Raw genomic sequence first — 20,462 nt, forward strand, 5'->3', positions numbered from 1 at the left:
AATAGCGCACCACCTGCAGGTGCGCCATTAGTAACCAGGGTTACTAATGGCGCATTTGTTGGTGGTGCGCCATTAGTAACCTGGAACCCCAACAAGATATTTTGGACAGCCACATATCTACCCATTCACTTTCCCCACTTCATTCTCTCCACCTCCTTCTCCAAGCTTTCGGCTGCCTCCTCCTCCTCACCTCATTTTCACCATAGATTCATCAAAATTAAGTGGTGAAATTACCTTTTTTTGATAGGTAAGTAAGGGGAAAGCTATCTTCATGATGTAGATCTACTTTTTTTCTCCCTAGCTCGCTCCAACAACGTGCACATGCACTTTTTGTGGCCTAGCTAGATCTATGTATGTTTGTGGTGTTGCATGTGTTTGTGGTGTTGCATATATGTTTGTGTTTGCAGGTACCGGTATTTGAAATGCGATAGTTGCCAATATTTTGCCGGAATGTTGATTCATTTCCGTTTCGGCGAGAATTTTGGCACTATGCATTCTTTTTGGTCCTATTTTTTGGGAAGGTCATGCCAAATTTTTTCTTGGTTCTAAAATATCGTTTTGCTCTACCCCGCAGGCCACCATGGTCCGCACGATGACCGAAGGCATCGTGAATAGGTTTTTGAGCTACGCGAAGGCCGAGATGCTTCAAAAGAACGAGACGGAGATAAGATGTCCGTGTCGAAGATGCAAGCTGAAGAGCCTTATTGCGGACCCGGATTCCGGGCAGGTGCGGGACCACCTGCTCTTGCGTGGTTTCATGGATGGCTATCGGTGGCAAGGTGATGAAGATGACTATGAAGTCGTCCATGGGGGGCGGGCAAGAAATGAGGAAGGGCAACAAGACAAGTACCACCACGGCGAGGGCGGGCGAGAAGACGAAGAATCTCCAGGACATGATCATGGCGGTGATGCTGTACACAGTCATCATGTAGAAGATGTCGTACATGATGATGAGGAAGATCAAGACGAAGGGCATGATCATGAAGATGAAGATGCCGGAGCAGACGATGATGGAGGCTGGGTGCAGGACCCTCATATTCAAGAGCTGCTTCTCAAGCAGACGGATAACGCAAGAGCTGCTGCCCGAGAGAAAGCCAAGCTGGATCAACTGGAGATAGACGCGGTTACTCCATTGTATGAAGGATGCAGGTCCGAGGATACCCGCCTGAAAGTAACGCTCATGGCTCTGGAGATGAAGGTAAAACACAAAATGACCGACGCATGCTTCGACGAGAACATGTCATTCTGGCACGAACGTCTTCCCAAGGGGAACAAGTGCCCGACCAGTTTCGAGGAGGCGAAGAAAATCGTGTGTCCTCTGGATTTACCGCACGTGAAATACCATGTGTGCATGAACAATTGCATCATTTATCGGGACGAGCATGCGGAGTCTACCATATGTCCGGTGTGCGGCGTCACTCGATACAAGAACAGGAAGAAAGCTCCTCGAAAATCGGTGTGGTACTTTCCAATCACTCCTCGTCTACAGCGGTATTTCGCGGACCCTAAGGTAGCAAAGCTCCTGCGTTGGCACGCGGATAGGGAGGAGAAGAAGCGGGAAGATGACGGAAATGATCCGGAGATAAATAAAAAAGACAAGATGCTGAGTCACCCTAAGGATGCGAGCCAGTGGCAAGCGTTGAACTTCGAATACCCAGAATTTGGGAAGGATCCAAGGAACATCGTGCTGGGCGCGAGCACCAATGGAGTCAATCCGTTTGGCAGCCAGAGAAGCACACATAGCACCTGGCCTGTGTTTGTGTGGATGTACAACCTTCCCCCCTAGTTGTGCATGAAGAGGAAGTACATTCACATGAGTATGCTAATTGAAGGGCCGAAACAACCAGGGAACGATATCAATCTGTATCTGGGGCCGTTGAAGGAGGATCTAGACACGCTATGGAAAACGCCAGCCAATACGTGGGACGCCGCAGAGAAAGAATATTCCCCTATGAGAGCCGCACTGCTCACGACGGTGCACGACTATCTCGGTTACGGATATCTCGCGGGGCAGGTAGTCCACGGATTTTCTGGATGCGTAAGGTGCATGGATGACACAACGTATCACCAGCTAGATAGAGATCCCGGGTCTTTGAAAACCGTGTTCATGGGACATCGACGGTGGCTTCGCGACGATGACCCGTGGAGGAAACGCAAGGATCTGTTCGATGGTGAAACCGAACCCCGAAAACGCCCGTGTACGAGGAGCGGCGAGGAAATAGACGAGCTGTTGAAAAATTGGAAAGACTGCCCACTGCCGGGAAAGAAGCAAAAGGCGCGAGAGCCGGGAAAGAAGCGAAAGGCGCCAGAGCCGCTGCTGAAGGTATGGAAAACGAGGTCTGTTTTCTGGGACTTGCCGTACTGGAAGATCCACCGTGTGCCTCACAGCCTTGATATCATGCATATCACGAAGAACGTGTGCAAGAGTCTGCTTGGTACCCTGCTCAACATGCCAGAGAGGACCAAAGATGGGCCGAAAGCAAGGGCAGACTTGAAATCAATGGGCATCAGGCAGGAGCTTCACGCTAATGATGATGATGATGAGGCGAAGCAGGACACAGAAAGTCGTCGCAAAGGCAAAAAGGCCAAGAAGACCGGAAATGACTACCCTTCCGCGTGCTTCACTCTAAGTCAGGAGGAGATCGAGCAGTTTTTCACCTGCCTCCTAGGAGTAAAACTTCCTTACGGTTACGCGGGGAAGATAAGCAGATACCTAGACCCAGCGAAGCAGAAGTTCAGCGGGATGAAGTCTCACGACTGTCACGTGTTGATGACGCAGATACTTCCAGTTGCAATCCATGGGATCATGGACGCGCACGACCGTGAAACGCTATTTGTCCTATGCAACTTTTTCGACGTCATCTCTCGGAAGTCCATTGGCGTGAGGCAACTCAGAAGGCTACAGGAAGAGATCGTGGTGATACTATGCGAGCTTGAGATGTACTTCCCGCCCGCATTCTTCGACGTTATGGTGCATCTGCTGGTCCATATCATGGAGGATATCATCCAACTCGGGCCGATGTTCCTGCACAGCATGATGCCGTTCGAAAGGATGAATGGTGTCATCAAAGGATACGTTCGAAACATGTCACGTCCAGAGGGAAGTATAGCCAGGGGCTTTCTGACCGAAGAGTGCATCTCCTACTGCACGAATTATCTAGGCATCGAGAACCCCGTTGGTCTGCCCGTCAACAGGCACCTCGGCAGGCTCGCTGGATGGGGTCACCATGAGGGTCGCCGCGAAATGCATGTCGACTTCGAGGGTCGACTCGCCGACTTTGAAAGAGCAAACCTAGTCACGCTACAATACATAGACGTGGTCGATCCTTGGGTGGTAGAGCACAAAACCTTTATTGAGAAGACGTACAATGACCGAGGCCAACAGAGGACGGACGGAGATATAATCAAAGAGCACAACTCATGTTTCACGCGTTGGTTCAAGCAGAAGCTTCTGTCGTACCCTTTACATGAGGATTCTTCCGCGGAAGAACAACTCATATTCGCCTTGTCACAAGGCGCCGAGCACAACCTGATGACCTATGAGGCGTACGTTATCAACGGCTACACATTCTACACCGAGAACAAGGACATGAAGAGCGATGGTTATCAGAACTCCGGGGTAACGATGGAATCCTACACCGGCAATGACAAGGACAGATACTACGGAAGGATCGAGGAGATCTAGGAGCTGAGCTACGCTGGAGAGAAGGTCCCGATGTTCCATGTCAGATGGGCCAAGAGCGTCCTAAAAGAAACCGGTATTTCACCACCATGGTTATACCCGAAGCCAAATCCAAGACCGCGGGCGCAAATGTCACCGCGAAAAATGAGCCATGGGTACTGGCTTCCCAAGTGGACCAATGCTTCTTCATTACCGACCCGTCAAAGCCCAGTCGTGTTGTCGTGAGGAGAGGCAAAAGGAAGATCATCGGAATGGATGGAGTAGCCAATGAGCAAGACTTCGACAAGTACGGCGATCCGAAGATCGAACATGACGACGACGATGAAGTAGCAGCACACACCACAAGAAGAAGCAGGACCACCCTACCTAAAGGACGTCCGTTCCACAGAAGAACTCCATTTGCGAAAAAGAAGGGCAAGAAGATTGTGAACAGATAGCTAGCTAAGATCGATTGTATTTAAATCGTAGTCTTCATTTCTCGATTGTATTTCATGGGGAACTTTTTGATATCATGAATATTTTTAAATTTCATGGGCACTTTTTGAATTCATGAGGACGCTTGATCTCGATCCCCCTCCATCTCGATCTCGATTCCCCCTCCATCTCGATCTCGATCCCACCCGCACCCTCCCCCGCTAGCTCCACCGCCGCCGACGACCCACCGCAACCCTCTCCCGCTCCCCCGCCACCGACGAGCACCCGGCCCCCTGCACCCTCCCCCGCTCCACCGCCCCAACGGGCACCTCCCGCACCCTCCCCCGCTCCACCGCCGTCGCCGATGATATTTTCAAGTAACAAATTTGAACATATTTTTTAAAAAATTATTACTATTTTTATAAAAAAAATATTGCTGTTATGATTTAAACAAGTTTGAACATATTTAAACACAAAAAAATATCAAACAGGATTTAAAATGCATAAAAAAAATATTAGGGAGCCTGGGAATCGAACCCAGGACCTCCTGGTGTGTGTGCTGCGTACTGACCACTCGGGCTAGTGGGCAAGTTCTATTGTAGATAGGGTTAGGTGGTATATAACCTGACAAGTCGGGCTAGATTAAATTACTTATGGCGCACCCCTCGGTGGTGCGCCATTGCTATGGATGTACTTATGGCGCACCCCTGGGTGGTGCGCCATTGCTAAGCCTCCCCCCACACTAAAATCCCCAATCCCTCCCCTGCCTCATCTCACCCGCGCCTGACCACCACCGACCACCACTTCCCCCGTGCTCGCCGTCCCCGGCCGTGCTCGCTTCCAACGCCCCCTCCTCGAGCCGAGCGCCACCTCCCTCACCGTCCCCCTCCGCCCGCGCCCGCGCCCTCGCTGTCCTCCTCCCCTCGCGGCCCCGCCTGCGTCAACCTCCCTCCCGAGAACGACAGCTAGGGTTCCTAGCCACCGCCACCGCTGCCGGCCCGCCGCCGCGGCGCGCCCAGCCGGCTGAACCCTCCGCTGCCCCGCCTCCGGTACAGGACCCCAGCAGCGCCTCCCCCCATCAAGCAGCCGCTCCCACCAACGGCGCCCCCCTCCCTGGAGCAGGCGCTCCTGCCCAGCAACGCTGCCGCCCGGAGCTACGTCGGCGACCAGTCCGTAGGCAGGTAGCCACCACTCCTTCGTCCTTCCTCCCTCTTCCCTCATCCCCCTCCCTCCTTCCTCTTGCATCCTCTGTTCAATTTTTTTTCCTGATTTTTTTAGTGGATGAGTACTTGATGTAGATTCGATACTGTGGGAATATAATGATAGTTATTTCTTGCTTGCTGCGTGATTTTAGAGGATTGTGCTTGACAGGTGTTTGTGATAATGCCTCTAAGGGCAAATGTTTACAAATTGTAGGTTGAATATTTTTCATGAGCAAATGTTTTGGTTTAAACATGTTAGCAAATTGTAGATTAAGTTGTTTTATCTGCAATTTGAGAGAGCAGGAGCTTTGTGTTGGTTATACTGGCCGAAATTGGTTAACACATATCTTCCAGAGAGATCCCTGTTCTAGGACCTGAGCTCTCTCTTCTCTGAATTCAACTAAGGCATGAGGAACAAGGGGGGAGATAGCTATTAGATCCATGTCTTAGTAGTGGTAAACAATCGTGTAGGTCAATTTTGACTCTGATCTTGAACTACAGGGTTGCAATGTTTTGGCATCAACACTTGTAAGAAAAGAAAAAGCAGGAGAATGAAGATTATATTAAAAAAATGGTATTAGTAGTGGTAAACAAGCATATAATCCCTCCCAGGTAGTAACAATAACTTTATGCAGGAGAGTGAAAGAAGAAGCATAGGCTTAATTGAGCTGTGGAGTTCTTGTTACCTTGTCTGTCTGTCCTCGTTAGTTACATGTATCTCTCTGTTTGTGTTTCTGCGTAACAGGTTCGATCACGGTTGGAGAAAAATTGAGGCGTTTGTTGGCTCCAAGACAGTGATACAAGTATATACATGTGCTCTGCTTACTTGTTTGGTTTGCAATAGTGGTGAGCCTCCTCCACCCCCACCCGTTCCCCCCTCTGTCGCATGCACCCGTCGCCCCCATCGGGTAAATTCTATTATGAAATAATTCCTACTTTTATTTAAAATATAAATGAAATGATTTGGAACACCAAGCAAGAGTTACATTTCAAGTTGCTGAACCTTTTCATATAAGCTTGCAGAAGATTTAATTGATCATACAGAAAATGAAAAACAAAGGTCATACCGATCCTAGCTGGTATATTTTACTCAATTTTAAGTGTTGAATGGACACGTAAAGAGAGTGCTAAGTGATTTCAATATATCAAGTTTTAGAATAATATATAGGATTGTTGGTTTTTAACCTTGGTTGCCATTGTTTCTATTTGTAACGGTCTGAAGAATGACTCATGCTGTTTGTGCTAACAATTTCTAAGTGAAAGCAACTAGTTGGAGTAGATTTGTGCACACAATACTCCTTCCAAGACAATTTCCTTCCAAGGAGTAGTTTCAGTTTGATTGCAAGGAGTAGTTTCAGTAAAGTTTCAGCATGGTTTCAGTATAGTTTCAGCATGGTTTCAGTTTGCTTCCAAGGAGTTGTTCTCTGTCTGGTCCAATTCCGAAGAAATAAAAAGTGAATAGTTTGTTTGTTCCCTGTGTGGTCACTCTATTTTTTGAGTACTGACATTAGTTATGTTTGTTAGCAGCAAGATATTTAAATGAAGCTTGTTCTTTTTGAACTGTTCAACTGATGCCATGAAACTGAATATAGTAGTTGAAAACCCTGTTTTTCTTCCTGATCGTGAAGATTTGAAGTCCTGTTTGTGTTTTGGTTTTGTTGGTTGACAATTATGTTTAGTTTTTCATTTCATGGGTGCTGTAAAATGTGCAGGTGGTGAGTTGAGGCTCAGCATATAGCTTGTTTGGACTAACCAAGAGGACGAGGTATGTTGCTTGCCCAAGCTAAGTGACACGTACGCGCCAAGTTTTCAGTTATATAATTACCTGTTAGTGCTTAGTTAAACTGCATGATACGGCCATAGCAGATGGATGGTACTAGGTGTTGTTTTGTTTCTTGCCAATGTATTCAGAGAGCAGATGTGCCACTGCAGATTTCTTTTCTTGAAGGCAGCTCACATAAGTTCAGCTACAAGTGAACAACTTGCTGCTATTAGATCTGGAATAGAAGCTCACATAAGTTGAGCTGATTTTTGTCCATATGAAAGCAGAGGACCATATGGTCTGTGGCCTTTTCATCCATATGAAAGTAGAGGCACATTGTGGTGCTAGTTTGCTGGGTTTTGTCTCCGACCATCGTGTCGTGATGAATTTGCAGGTACCCCGAGAGGCCCTTGAGTTTGCCGGAATGTTTATAACTTCCGTTCCGGCAAATTCGGGTACTTCATATGTCCTATTTTCAGCAAAGGTCATGCTGAAATTTTCCGTGAATTTTAGCATGACTTTGCTAAAAATAGGACATATGGGGTACTTGCGACTAATGCATGGGCCGGGGTATCTTAGTACTTAATTAAGTAGGATCAACTGCCCCTTTATTCTTGCTGCATTAAACCATAGGTGGCAATAGAGCCAAGTGATTAGGCCCAACTTAGAATTCTCATTAGCATCGATAAACCCTAGATGATAAACCCAATATAGGTGGCAATAGAGCCAAGTGATTAGTGCCAAGTGATTAGGCCCAACCTAGGGTGCCTCGGCATCGATAAACCCTAAATGATGAAAACTTAACTTGGCTGCCCCGGATGCCTCGGTGTCGATGAGAACCTAAATGATGTATGCTTAGGCTTTTAGGGTGCCTCGGTGTCGACAAACCCTAAATGATGAAAGCTTAGGCTTTTAGGGTGCCTCGGTGTTGACAAACCCTAAATGATGAGACCATGATCTTGTTCCTTGACAATAACCAACTTTTTGACCAAACTTTTTTCCTATTTAGAGCGAAACATGGCCCACAACGATGAGGCCGGTGGTTCAGGCGGCAAGCATTTCTGGGAGCCGTCCCAGGAGATGGAGGAACAACCTCACCGCTATGAGGACGCCGCGGATGACACCACTGATGGTGCCGCCGAGGATGCCACCACTGATGATGGCGGCGCACACACAGATGGCAGCCAAGCGAAGAAGCAAAGGAAGGACCGGCGCCCGAATGCGCTCTGCACCCTCAAGGAGGAATTCACTCAAGTGGACTCCGACGGGAATCCAACGGAGCCCAAACATATAGTCAAGGGGTACTCGGTTCAGCTCGGGTGCATTCTCCGGAGCACCGTCTTGATCAACACCGAGAACCTTAGGCATAAGGACCGAGGGAATTTGTGCAACCTCCTCTTCATGAAGCTGCACGAACGATACAAGTTCCCCACCGAATTTGAAAACACACGCCTCTCAGGGAATAAAGTGAACAGTGCCGCCCTCACGAAGATGAGCACAGCCCTGTCTACTTGGAGAAGCGTGGTGAAGAGAATGATTGATAAAGGTGATAGTTATGAGAAGATCAAGGCGAAATATCCTTTGATGAGCGAAGATGAGTACAAGGAGTTCAAGATCAAGTGCGAGAGCAGTGCAACCTCCGAATCAAGTCAGTGGGGGAAAGAAATGCGGGAGTTGAACTTAGGGGAACACAAACTCGGTCCCGGCGGTTACAGAGTGGCGGAGCCTATATGGGACAAGGAGGACGCGGAGCATGCCGAGCAAGGCCTACCGCCCCGCTTCGAGAAATACAGCGGTAACAAGCAGACCAGGAACTATGTCAGGGCCCGGTACAAGGAGGACCCGATAACAAAGGAGCTTACCACGGATCCGAAGACCAGGGCGCTTGAGCTTGTTCTGGTAAGGAATACACCCCCGCGTAATTAGCTCCATATGGTTGCACTCTAATTAATCCCCAATATTTCTAAATGGTTCACGTTCCTTTCGTAGGACACTGAAAGCAGTAACGCGGGGTCGTCTCAGAGCTCCCCTTTCGACACCCCTTTAAATAGGGCGTTGAACGTAATGAAAAACAAGGATAAGCTCACTAAGCCGACGTCAGCTGGTCGTGTGGCCGGCAAAGGCTTGTCCACAAAATGGGGGTCATACTATACCGCTGGTGTGCGGAAGGAGAAAAAGACCAGCTCGGAAAGCCAGACGCGCGAGGTTGAAGAACTCAACCCACAAGTGGCGCGGATTCCGGAGCTTGTCCAAGAGCAAGTGGAACAACAACTGGGAACGAAGCTCAACGCCATGGTGCCTACGTTGATTCATGGGCTGACGACGTAGATTGCGGGCGGCCAACAGGGGCCTCCCCCGGTTCCCAGCTTCACGGCCAGCAACTCGCACAACGCGCAGGCGGCGCCATTGGTGTCTCCGGCGGAGGCGGTATTCGTGTCTCCGGCGCCGGCACGGGCATTGGAGCTTAATGCACCCGGGTGTACGCCGGCCGGCACCTCGCCAGCAAGCGCCCCCTCCGTCAGTTGCACGCCCGCCGTTGGTGGTGCCTCGACATCAGCCGAGCTCGACGGCATCACGGTAACTAGGCCTCTCGGCCGATGACTTCATCTCCTTGCCTTTGACTGGGCATCCCTGACGCCCTGTACATGTTTTCGCAGGGCGCCGCCGACGTTCCTTGCACTCTTCTGCACTTCGTGGACGCCGAGTTGGTCGATGTCGCCAAGGGCAGAATCGTTCAACCGGGCAACCGCATGTTCCACGGTAATCCGATGGCACCCATAGTGTATAGGGTTGAAGTGGTTCGGGTGCTGCCAGGCTGCGACGAGCTGTTACCTCCGATTCGACCTGCTGGGGCCGATGAAGAAGATGAGATGACCCTCAGCGCCTGCGTAAACTGGCCCCTGCTTTGGCCGAAGAGCCAGATTCGTTTGGGGGTGGGGGACACCACCCCACAGACAAGACCGCCAGTCGTGCCGGCGCCAAGCCATGGCAAGAACGCCGCAACGCTACCGGACCTGCCGGACATCCCTATGGCACAGGATCCGGACAGCCCTATGGCACAGGATCCGGACGGCGACGACAATGACGACGATACATTTACCAAAGTTGATAAGTACTTTGCCGAACATGGGTACGCTGACGAGTTCTGCGGGCCTCTTTCTCAAGAACCCAACCAAGACGACCGCGATCTAGCTGGTACGGCGGAGAAATCCAATTGCAACAGGCGTCGTCTGGCGTTCAGTTCTCAGGACACGCCTCCAGCTCCCGCCTTCACCGAGCCTCAGATAGCTGAGGTGCGAAATATTATCAGCCCCAACACGCTCAAGAAGGCGGTCTGTGAGCAGAACTCGGTCCCATTACAGGAGATCAAGAAGAAGGGATGGAAGTGAAAGACTAACAAGGACGCCGGTGCGAGCCAGCCGGCACCGAGTTCGATCCGTGCTCAGGACGGGCCACCTTCACCTAAGGATATCTCGAGGAGGGTGCATGTGGCGGGTAGGGCGATGCTACCGCCAAATATGCTGAATGCTGCAACCGGTGCTATGCGGAGTCTGCACGACAGTGTTCTTTCTTTGGAGAAGCGGCGTCTCAGAGAGAATGATGTGGCATACCCGGTTTTCGTGGCCAAGGTGCCAGAGGGCAAGGGCTTTGTGGATGGCGACATCGGGGGTACGATTGTCCTGCGGTTTGATGACATCTTTGCTATGTTTAACCTTCATCCGCTGCACTACACCTTCGTTCGGCTGTTTTTGCTGAGTATGGAGATGCGGATCATTAGAGACAAGACCCCGGACATCGTGATAGTCGACCCCTTCTACATGCTTGCCAAGCACTTGAGCAGCGTTGGGGACCGCCAAGTTGCGAGTTCACACCTCGAAGGCGTCATTCTGGCAAACCCAGATAAGGATAACTTCCTTGTGGCTTACTTTCCCGAGTAAGTCATCCCTTAACCGCCCCGTAACATATGATTTCTTAGATTTCGATCGTTCTTTTTTTCTAACATTCCGTGTTCTATGCAGTGACACACATTGCACACTCATCCTCTTAAGCCCGAAATATTCCATGACCACGTATTTCGACCCGAACCGTAACTCCAAGATAGACTACACAAATGTCAAGAAAGTTCTTGATGATGTTCTCCCCGGCTACGCCAAATCTGGAAGCACCTTCACCAGGGCAGTTCGTAAGTATGACAAGCACACCTTCTCACACAATACGAATTTCTGCTGCGTCAAGCAGCCGCCTGGCGGTCAGAAGGATGCCTACTACGCCCTCCATCACATGCGGGCGATCGTAAGGGACCATCATCAACTTCTGCTACCAGATAGTCTCAAAGATTGGGCTGCGAGGTTGTCGGCAACCCAAGACGCGGACCTCAGACAAGAATTCTTTCGCATTCAGTCGGAGTTTGCGGACATCATCCATCAAGATGTCCTTCATACCTCGGGGCAGTTCTACCTCAGATATCAACCGTCCAACAATGGAACGCTACAAATGCAAGGTGACAACGACCGCAATTTCATGACCATCACGACAGACGACGGCTTCATCCACGCTCCTGTCCGATGAGTCGAGTCGAAAGTAGTGATGTGTAGTTCTGAAACATTGATTGGCTCATGTTGTAATTAAACTTTAATGAATTCGTATGTCTCTTTGGTTTGGACAGTCATTCAACTTAGATGTAATCGATGCTATTTATTAGTAGGATCATGAATCGTGCTATTAATGTCTTGCTTTTCTCTTCCGATCCTTTTGTTGCATACTTACATATTGCTTATGTATTGTCTGTTGTCTGTTGTTTGGCTTGTGCATAGAGATGTCGTCGTATGTCGTGTACAAGGGTAAGGTTCCCGGAGTCTACGACGACTGGGAGGAGTGTCGGAGACAGGTTCACCGTTTCAGCGGTAACAGTTACAAAGGGTACACCACTAGGGCGGAGGCCAAATCTAGATACACCCGCTATCTAGCGGGAGAGAGGAGGGAGCGTTGGAGGAACCGGATGAAGACCAGTTTGATCGCGATGATGCTCATCGTGATGACCGCAGCTCTCTTTTATGTGATGGTAGTTTAGATGATCGATATCGACTTGTAATGTGAAGACAAACTCGATACTCGCGGTCTTGAGACTTGTAATGTTTTATCTTTGTTCAGTCTTTTGAATTCGGAGACTAATATGATGAATTGTATTCCGAGACTAATCTTCTATTGTATTCGATGAATCTACTGTTGCTGTGTGCTGCTATCTATATTCTGTCCAATAATATATTTTGTAACCTGTGCAAAAATCAGAAAAGCAAAAAAAACACACAAAATATTCATACTAATGGCGCATCAAGGCAGAGTGCGCCATTAGTATGCCAAAGGATACTAATGGCGCATTAAGGCAGAGTGTGCCATTAGTATGACAAAGCACATGGTTACATATGGCCCCCCGGGAGGCATACCAATGACGCATGGTGTTACATACTAATGGCGCACTGCTTGATGCGCCATTAGTATACCAGATACTAATGGCGCACCAGTGGTGCGCCATTAGTAAAAAATTTCTAGTGGCGTGCTACTAATGGCGCACCGCCATTAGTAGGCAAAACCGATGCGCCATTAGTAGGCCTTTTGCTAGTAGTGCTAAGATCTTATGTTTTTGAAGTTTTGTCAAAGCTATCTCCTCCTTCGTACTAGAGCTTCAAGGGCTGCCATCAACCCAATCTTCTCTTTCATTACACGTATGAACCAACATACGGTATGCAACCTAGACCGAAAAGGTCCCAAATTTCTCCACTGTCCATGCCCAGCAGTCCTCCATGTTGGTCAATTGCAGTGTGATTTGGCGTTCTAGTTCCACATCAACAAGGAGCAAATGATCCTGCAACATCTCCATGTTCCATGCTCTAGATGCTTGGTCAGGTATTTCACATACCCTAGTTGGGTAATCCTCTTTTACTAGTGCGAAAGGCCTCATCATGTTATCCCTTGGTAGTCAATTTTCATTCTAGATGAGAGTGGTTTCTCCCTTCCAATTCTCCTCATTAGTCCTTGTTTCAAGACCTTCCCTCTAGGATTGATCTCCAAATCTATGACGGTAGCGGCGCCAATTCTAGATTGAAGAAATTCGTATTGGAAAAATATGCAACCTTAAGGATCTGACCACTTAGAGAATTTGATCTCCTAAAGAATTATCTACCCTTGTTTTCCAATAATGGCAAGTTACACAACTCAATTTTCCTAAACCCCATTCCACCCAAATACTTTGGTTGACACATGTCCTTACTGAAATCCAAGTTGTTTTCTTTTTACCTTTCTTGGCTCCCAACCAAAGCTCTCTCAACTCGGAGTTAATGTGTTCACATAAGCCCCCTAGGAAGTTTAAAGCACCCCATAGCTTATGTAGGCAAAGCTTGTGGTACTAATTTTGTAAGAAACCCCTTTCCAGGCACAAAAAAGTAATTGTTCAATCCACCCTTGTATTCTTTTCCACAATCGATTCTTAACATGCTGGAATACCCCATTCTTCGACCTTTCCACGTCCGTAGGCATATTGAGGTATTTTTTTTTTCTAAAAGTGCCTCTGGTTGAACCTCTAAAACTCGCTTCACTTCAGCCTTCAAGTCACTGGGACAACCCTTGTAAAGAATACAGAAGATTTCTCCAAATTTACACTTTGACTGAGGCATTGCAATAAAAGTTAAGAACTTCTCTAATTTCCTCTATGAATACCTCTTGAAGGAGGAAAAGAATCTAGTCCAGTACATCAAAAACTACCGAGAAAGAAACCAGGGTAACTAATCAACGGGTACCCTCTCGTGTTTCTCGTAGCGGGCAGAAGCATAAACAAGATTTTTTTTCGCCCTCCGCCACTGGACCTTCTTTTTGTTTTAGTTTCTATTTAATTTTGTTTTCCCCCTATTTTTGTGTTTTTTTGGTTTTGATTTTTTACCGACTCCCTTTTTTGGGGAAAAATGGTCCAAAATTATTAATATGAGATTTAATTTCAAAGATCTCAATGCAAGAACACAATGCTAACACTAATTTGTGATTCAAACACGCTGTTTAAGAGAAGGTAATAAGTGTCGCATACAATGTACCATTTGTCAACGCCAGAGATGAGGTGCGTGCGTTTATAAGGGTGAATATATGCTCGTGTATGTGAGTGACTTTGATTGTACTGTGTTCTGAAATAACGCTACGAAAAGTGTGAGTGGCCTTTGCAAGAGGTACCTTTAGTTAGTCTTTTTAAGATGAGGTACCCTTAATAATTAGTCGCTCCGCTCCTAAATATAAGTTTCTTTTAAATATGTCGTTTTTATTAAAATCTCTAAAAAGACTTATGCTCCGTATTTAGTAACGGAGGGAGTAGTTTTTTGTAGACTCTTCGAAGAAACCATCCCCGGTAAATGGGTTGCACCGTGGCAGGAAGGGCCTGGTAGGCCAATGTTATTTGGGCCGTGAGCTGACCGTGGCTGGACTGGACCAAAGTAGTCCTCACGCGCTTGAGCCTGGAGCTGACGAGCGGAACAGAGAGACCAATTCCTCCCGACTCCCCAAGAGGCAGCCAGCGCCGCCAGGCAGCAGCGGCGACGGTTGACGGCGGCGGCGGCGCCGGCACAGCTGCGGCAGAAGCACCGGCGGGAAGGCAGCGGCAGCACAGGTGCGTCCAGGCCATACCCGTCCGCCCCACCTCTATTTTTCTCCGCCCTCCGCCACTGGACGAGGGTCTAGCTAGGGTTTTGATTCCAGCGGAACCCCAGCCCCCCTAGCTCGGCGCACCCGGTGCTCTTGTTGTTTTCTTCTTCGATCCGCTTTGGTCGGGCAGCGTCCGCTGGGATTGACAGTTCGAGCTTTGCTGGGTGGGGGAGTGGGGGGATTTAGGTTACAATTCGGACCTTGCTGGGCTGTGCAGTAGCTTGCCACTGAGCCGCAGCATCCGCTTATGCCCGTGGGTTAAATTATCGATGCAGATAGGAGGGGATAGATGTATGTCATGGCCTAGCCTATGATTTGATTGGGTTAGATGTAATGGATCTGGCGAAAAACAGCAGGGGTCAGAAGAGAAGATTTGGGGAGGAAGAGGAAAGAGAGGAGGATACATATACTAACTTATTTCTTCATTGATAATTCAGATTGGTTACAAATCCAGGCCTATAACCATGCCCACGCACACTGACGCTGACACTGGAACCTAGAGTCAGGGTTAGGATCTACAGTAAGACATTTGTGCACAACCTCCTGGTTCATGTCAGTTCAGACACACTGTTGGTGGGTTGAATTCGTTGTTGGTGGACACTGATAAATGGTGATTCCCAAATGGTGTGTCCTGAATGGGGAATTATCTGTCTCACAAGTTCTTTCCAAGCAGTGCTTATTCACAGTGTGATCCAACCCTGCCTACAGTAATCTGCAAGGGCTTTAGAAATCCTACCAGATTTAATGTTGTAGTAAGTTGTAAATAGTATACTCTCTCTGTAAACAAATGTAAGACGTCTTACATTTGTTTACAGAGGGAGTAGTACATTGGAATAGTATTAGTAAAGATACTAAGATGTGTGAGTAATTCATCTGTGTGTTGTCTTGATAGTGCCAGGTTGACTATCATTTGTTTATGATTGGCACCAAACCCTGGAGATTTCTTTGGATTGGATCTTTCTACGCATTTATCACGATTAGTATAATCCTTTTGATGCAGGCAGTTCTTTTTTTATCAGTATTAAAAAATGCTCCTAGGCGTGCGCTCAAGTGTGCCTAGGTGCTAGGGGACAACAAAATGCCTAGCGCTTAATCGTGTAGGCGTGCACTTAGGCGAGATAAGCACTAGGTGGTGGCAAAATGCAAAATTAACGCCCAACGCTTTCTTTATTCTTGTTTTTGTAACTGCATTTGCTACTTGTTTGCCTTCTCTTATTTGCATTTTCTGCTTGCTGTCCTTTTTTTTATTTGCACTTGCTGCTTGTTAAGTGTTACTTTTGTTATTTGTGTATACATATGGATGCATTGTAATGGAGCAGACATGTTATCTGCATTTTTCCCCTTACAGTTGGCAGCATTATAAATTCATCTTCTGTTACAACTTACATGCTTGTTTAGTTTCTTATGGGTTTGGATTATAGAGCAATGTTCATTTCTAACTCTTGAAGCTATTATCTGTTTTGCAGATTGTCATTGTATTGTTCAAGACTTGTCTTATCTGCTGTAGACCGAAACAACTCAGGATGTCATTTTATGCAAGAAGAGGTGGAGATAGGGGTAGTGAGCGTTTTCAAGGAGGAGGAGGGCGAGGTGGATATGCCATGCGTGGGAGATCAGGGCTTCCTCCTCGAGGACCACTTGGGATTAACGCTCGACCATCTGCACGCATTATTGCTAAGGCAAGGCCAAACCTGTCACTTCATTTTTGTTCATGGTCAGATTCCTGAATAAAGTAGAAAACTGAATGAGGAGAATGGAGAGCATCCCTGGGATTTTTGTATGGAGGAGCATAGTAACAGTGTTGTTTACCACTAACGGGGCCTTTGTTGGCTAGAGCATCTCATTGATCATGTGGAGGGGCAGAAGTAACTTTGGTATTTTGATGAATATTTTATTAAGTAGAGCACTGCCAAGCTTTCATTTATGGGTGACAGAAGTAACTGTGATGAATACATCTAATGGAAACTTTGAAGGATACCATCTGTTCATCAAACACATGGAGGGGGAAATACATGAAAAAGAAAATTCATGCAGTCCTTGCAATTTTATGTGTCTGGTTAATGTGGCACTGAAGCAAGAGTCTCCGCTGATCTTGTTGCTATGTTTGAAACTTTACGGAGTTCCATGATTCGATGTGTATGATACATGAGACACTAACGGTTTTTGGAACTGCAATGTGCTGCTCCTCAGACAGTTCTGGACTGTACTCCAGTGGTGTGCTTCTGGACTGTCTCCTGAGGAAGAGCTTAAGCCATTTATATATTTGGCTTTCGATATATGTGATATTGTTGGAACTCTCTTCCCCTCGATCATTAGCTTTATGCAGTATTTCTTAGCTTGGCTGTTCTTCAGTAGCTTGTTGCTACATATTCTAAGTGGTTCCTAATAGCTATCATGATCATCTTAAAAGTTTGAGGTGGCATTCTTCTATGACAGACATGTTTCCTCACATGCTGGTCATTTGGCATTTTCAGTCTTTTAGCAGAACCAAAGACATGACCTGGAGACCAGATCTATTTAGTGATAGTATGGCGGCTAGTGGAATTGAAACTGGTACAAAATTGTACATTTCAAACTTGGACTATCGTGTTTCCAATGAGGATATAAAGGTTGGTGGAACAAGTAGACAGCCTGAATTTTCCATTCTAGATTGCTATATATTAACTATTACACTAACATATTTTTAATGTGCATTTCAGGAGCTGTTTTCAGAAGTTGGTCATTTGAAACGCTTTGCTGTTCACTTTGATGGTTATGGTCGCCAAAATGTTCGTAACTCTTTTGGCATTTCAGCTTTAAGTATTGAGCATATTTAGCATACCTTTTAAGAAATTTTTATGCATCATATGTTCTATATGAAAACTCAAAGTGACTTATTTTTTTACTTCACCTTGCATGAAAAGTTCATCATTTTTAACACTATATGGAGAGTAAAAATGATATGTATATGTTGATTTGCTTTCAGAGGATATTGAAACCTTTTCGCATTGTCCCTTCAGCAGTTTCTGTTTTCTCTAGATGAATATGTATATTCACAACTTAATTATATGTTAGCGATGACAACTTGTTAGAAAATCTATTATCTTGCATTTGGTATCATTTGGATAGGGTAAGGGCAAGTCAAACAAGTGGGTAATGTTGGGGTGAACCAAATTAATTTGGGTAGAGCTGGATTTAAGTGTTGGCGAGGTAAATGCCCCGCTGGGATTAGTTCTTGTTTGCATATCCTTATTCTTAATTTTTTAGTTAAAAGCCTACTTTGTTAGCTGTTGTTACTGGACATCGATTGTATTGGTGTGCGTCTCTTAGCGAGGGTGACTTAAGTACCAGTGGTTTGTGAAGCATCTAGCTTACCGGTAGAAGAGGAAATATAGGTATTAGTATTTAGCTAGTTTCTTCTCATATTTTTACCTTGGGTGCAAAAAATGGTTGAATGCATGCCTATATATTATCTTTTTAGCCAGTGAAGCCAATAAGTTTATACTTTTAGATTAAGTTTACTTGAATACTCATTTGTATTTATTATTTATCTAGAACTTTTTGTTCTCACTATTTTATTTTTATTTTTTAAAGGGCACAGCAGAAGTGGTGTTTACAAGGAGGAGTGATGCAATTGCTGCATTGAAACGTTATAATAATGTTCTGCTTGATGGAAAATCTATGAAGATTGAGGTTATTGGAAGTGACCTGGGTTTGTCTATGACACCTCGTATAAATGTTGTCGGGGCATCCAATGGTAGAGCTACAAGAACGGTTGTTATGACGTGAGTGAAAATTTCAAATTTGCCTACTTCACCATTCATGTTTTTTTTTTTCAATGTTCTACATCTGCCACCAGAAGTGTGTTCAATGGACGTGTTGGATATTTGACGAGTTCAGTGATATTCTTGTGTTGCCTGAACTTTTGCTGGTTTTCTCTTCTAATACGTAACCTAAAACATCAGCTGGATCACCGCTCGGCCTCAGCCTATGCCAATGCATTGTTTCTTTGTCCAATGTTTTCAACACTAATTGCTTGCCCACAATGGAAACCCCCCTCTCTTTTTTTTGTTTGTCAACCAACTTCATGCTAATCTGCCATCTTCTATTTGTCTGATCAGCAACTTCTGCATTTTAGTCATGTTAGTTGTCAAATTTACTGAAGTTCGATTACCGCAAGTGCAAATCACTTGCCAGTAAGTAGATCCAAGTTGTAAGAGCCTGTTTGGAATATGAGATTTTTTATTGAATCCTGTCTGACTTGGAACTGTTTCCTGTAGAACTCCTGCATTCCAAACGGAAGCTAACTGTGTATTTGCATTTTTATTTAGTTAACAGTATTTTTCGTGTGTGTATGTGATCATGTATCCATACTATTTTGCTGTATCTAAACAAGTGTTACATTTCAGGCCTGAAACGGGTCGGCGTGGTGGTGGTTCCAGCACTAGGCCTTTGAGGTAAAGCTTCTAATGATTTTGACTTTTAATGTGGCAATTCAGTCTGTTACTAGCAATTATTTGGCTCATGTAGTTTATCCTTGTGTCGTTGTTTGTATTGTTAACTGATTATTAGCAGCAATACTAGGATCTATAAATAAATTTCTTATGACACATTCTGCTCTCAACTTGCGTGATCAACTGTGATTAGTGAGCATTTTCTTTCTTTCAAGGAAAAACATGACACAAAAGGTTCAGATGTGAGCGATAAGTTGTAACACATGCATGCTACTAAATTTCTAGCATGAAGCAGCCATGTTGTCCGTGCGACAGTTCAAATTGCTATTTCAGATGTATATATCTATTTTAGTCATGTTGTTTCTTTGAATTGATGCCCTCAAAACAGACAGGAATTGTTGTGTTTGGTTTTATCTTTATTTCTTTGCTCACTCTCAATCTGCCGTTCCAGTAATCCCACCACCAGATTGAATCGTGGTGCTTTCCAAGCTGGACGTGGTGGTTTCCAAGCTGGACGAGGCGGAGGCAGGGGCTATGCTCCATCACAGGCCCAGTTCCAGGGCCGAGGCAGGGGCCGCGGTCAGTTCCGGGGCCAGGGCCGTGGTCGGGGCAGGAAGGGGCCAGAGAAAAGCGCAGATGACCTGGACAAAGACCTGGAATCCTATCATGCGGAGGCAATGAAGACCGACTGATTGCGGCGAGGTTGGTGGCTGTGCTATCTGTCCAGGGATGCAAGATTTATCTCATGATCGATGGGATGTATCGGACTGGGAGCAGATGATCACCATGCATCCGTCTGCTCCGGTTTCCAAAACCAACTCAGCCTCTTCTTAATTTGCAAGCTCTTAGATGTTGTTGCCCCTAGAGATTGTGTGTAAAGTAGAAGAAACAAACGAGCTAGAGATTGTATTCTGCGCCTTGCAACCGATTGCCGGCTTTTGCAAATTTGGCTAGTTTGTGGTCTAGATGTCGTCTTTGACGTTCCTTTGCGGCGCAGTTGTTCTCTATTTCGCTGTGGCTGCAAATTAGTCAGCCTGACGCCGGTTCTTATTCCGATCAGTCTTAAGCTGTTCTGCCATGTCGGTAAGCACCTCTGTACCAAAATGCAAGGTTTTTTTAGGTTTTGCATATGGCTTAAAAAATGTCTTACATTTTATTATGGAGGGAAAGTACAAATGAGTAAAGGTTGTGGTTGAGCTGTTAAAGTGAAATAAAACATTAGGCAACGCCGGCAGCTACATTTTCTGATTTTGGTGGTGAGTGAAACATAGAATTATCCTTCCTGTAGA

At 46.3% G+C, this 20,462-nt stretch overlaps 1 protein-coding gene and 1 pseudogene across 1 annotated transcript; one reads left to right on the plus strand and one right to left on the minus strand.

The window, feature by feature from the left end:
- Positions 1-14,720, minus strand: part of LOC119360389 — a 22,678-nt pseudogene extending 7,958 nt beyond the window's left edge.
- LOC119362027 (THO complex subunit 4D-like) lies at positions 14,552-20,223 on the plus strand. Its single transcript, XM_037627197.1, has 7 exons — positions 14,552-14,705; positions 16,207-16,419; positions 17,215-17,349; positions 17,440-17,508; positions 18,314-18,504; positions 19,129-19,176; positions 19,625-20,223. The coding sequence occupies exons 2-7, from the start codon at positions 16,264-16,266 to the stop codon at positions 19,863-19,865; spliced, it is 840 nt and encodes a 279-aa protein (XP_037483094.1). The 5' UTR covers positions 14,552-14,705; positions 16,207-16,263; the 3' UTR covers positions 19,866-20,223.
- The last annotated feature ends 239 nt before the right edge of the window (positions 20,224-20,462 follow it).

Source organism: Triticum dicoccoides, chromosome 2B, assembly GCF_002162155.2.
Source record: "Triticum dicoccoides isolate Atlit2015 ecotype Zavitan chromosome 2B, WEW_v2.0, whole genome shotgun sequence".
Lineage (NCBI taxonomy): Eukaryota > Viridiplantae > Streptophyta > Magnoliopsida > Poales > Poaceae > Triticum > Triticum dicoccoides.

Excerpts from the sequence above, each read along its gene's own strand:
- LOC119362027 (XM_037627197.1), top strand. The coding sequence starts at position 16,264 with ATGTCATTTTATGCAAGAAGAGGTGGAGATAGGGGTAGTGAGCGTTTT. Across the intron at positions 17,509-18,313 it reads ATGGTTATGGTCGCCAAAAT|GGCACAGCAGAAGTGGTGTT; the intron begins GTTCGTAACTCT and ends TATTTTTTAAAG. Across the intron at positions 19,177-19,624 it reads TCCAGCACTAGGCCTTTGAG|TAATCCCACCACCAGATTGA; the intron begins GTAAAGCTTCTA and ends CTGCCGTTCCAG.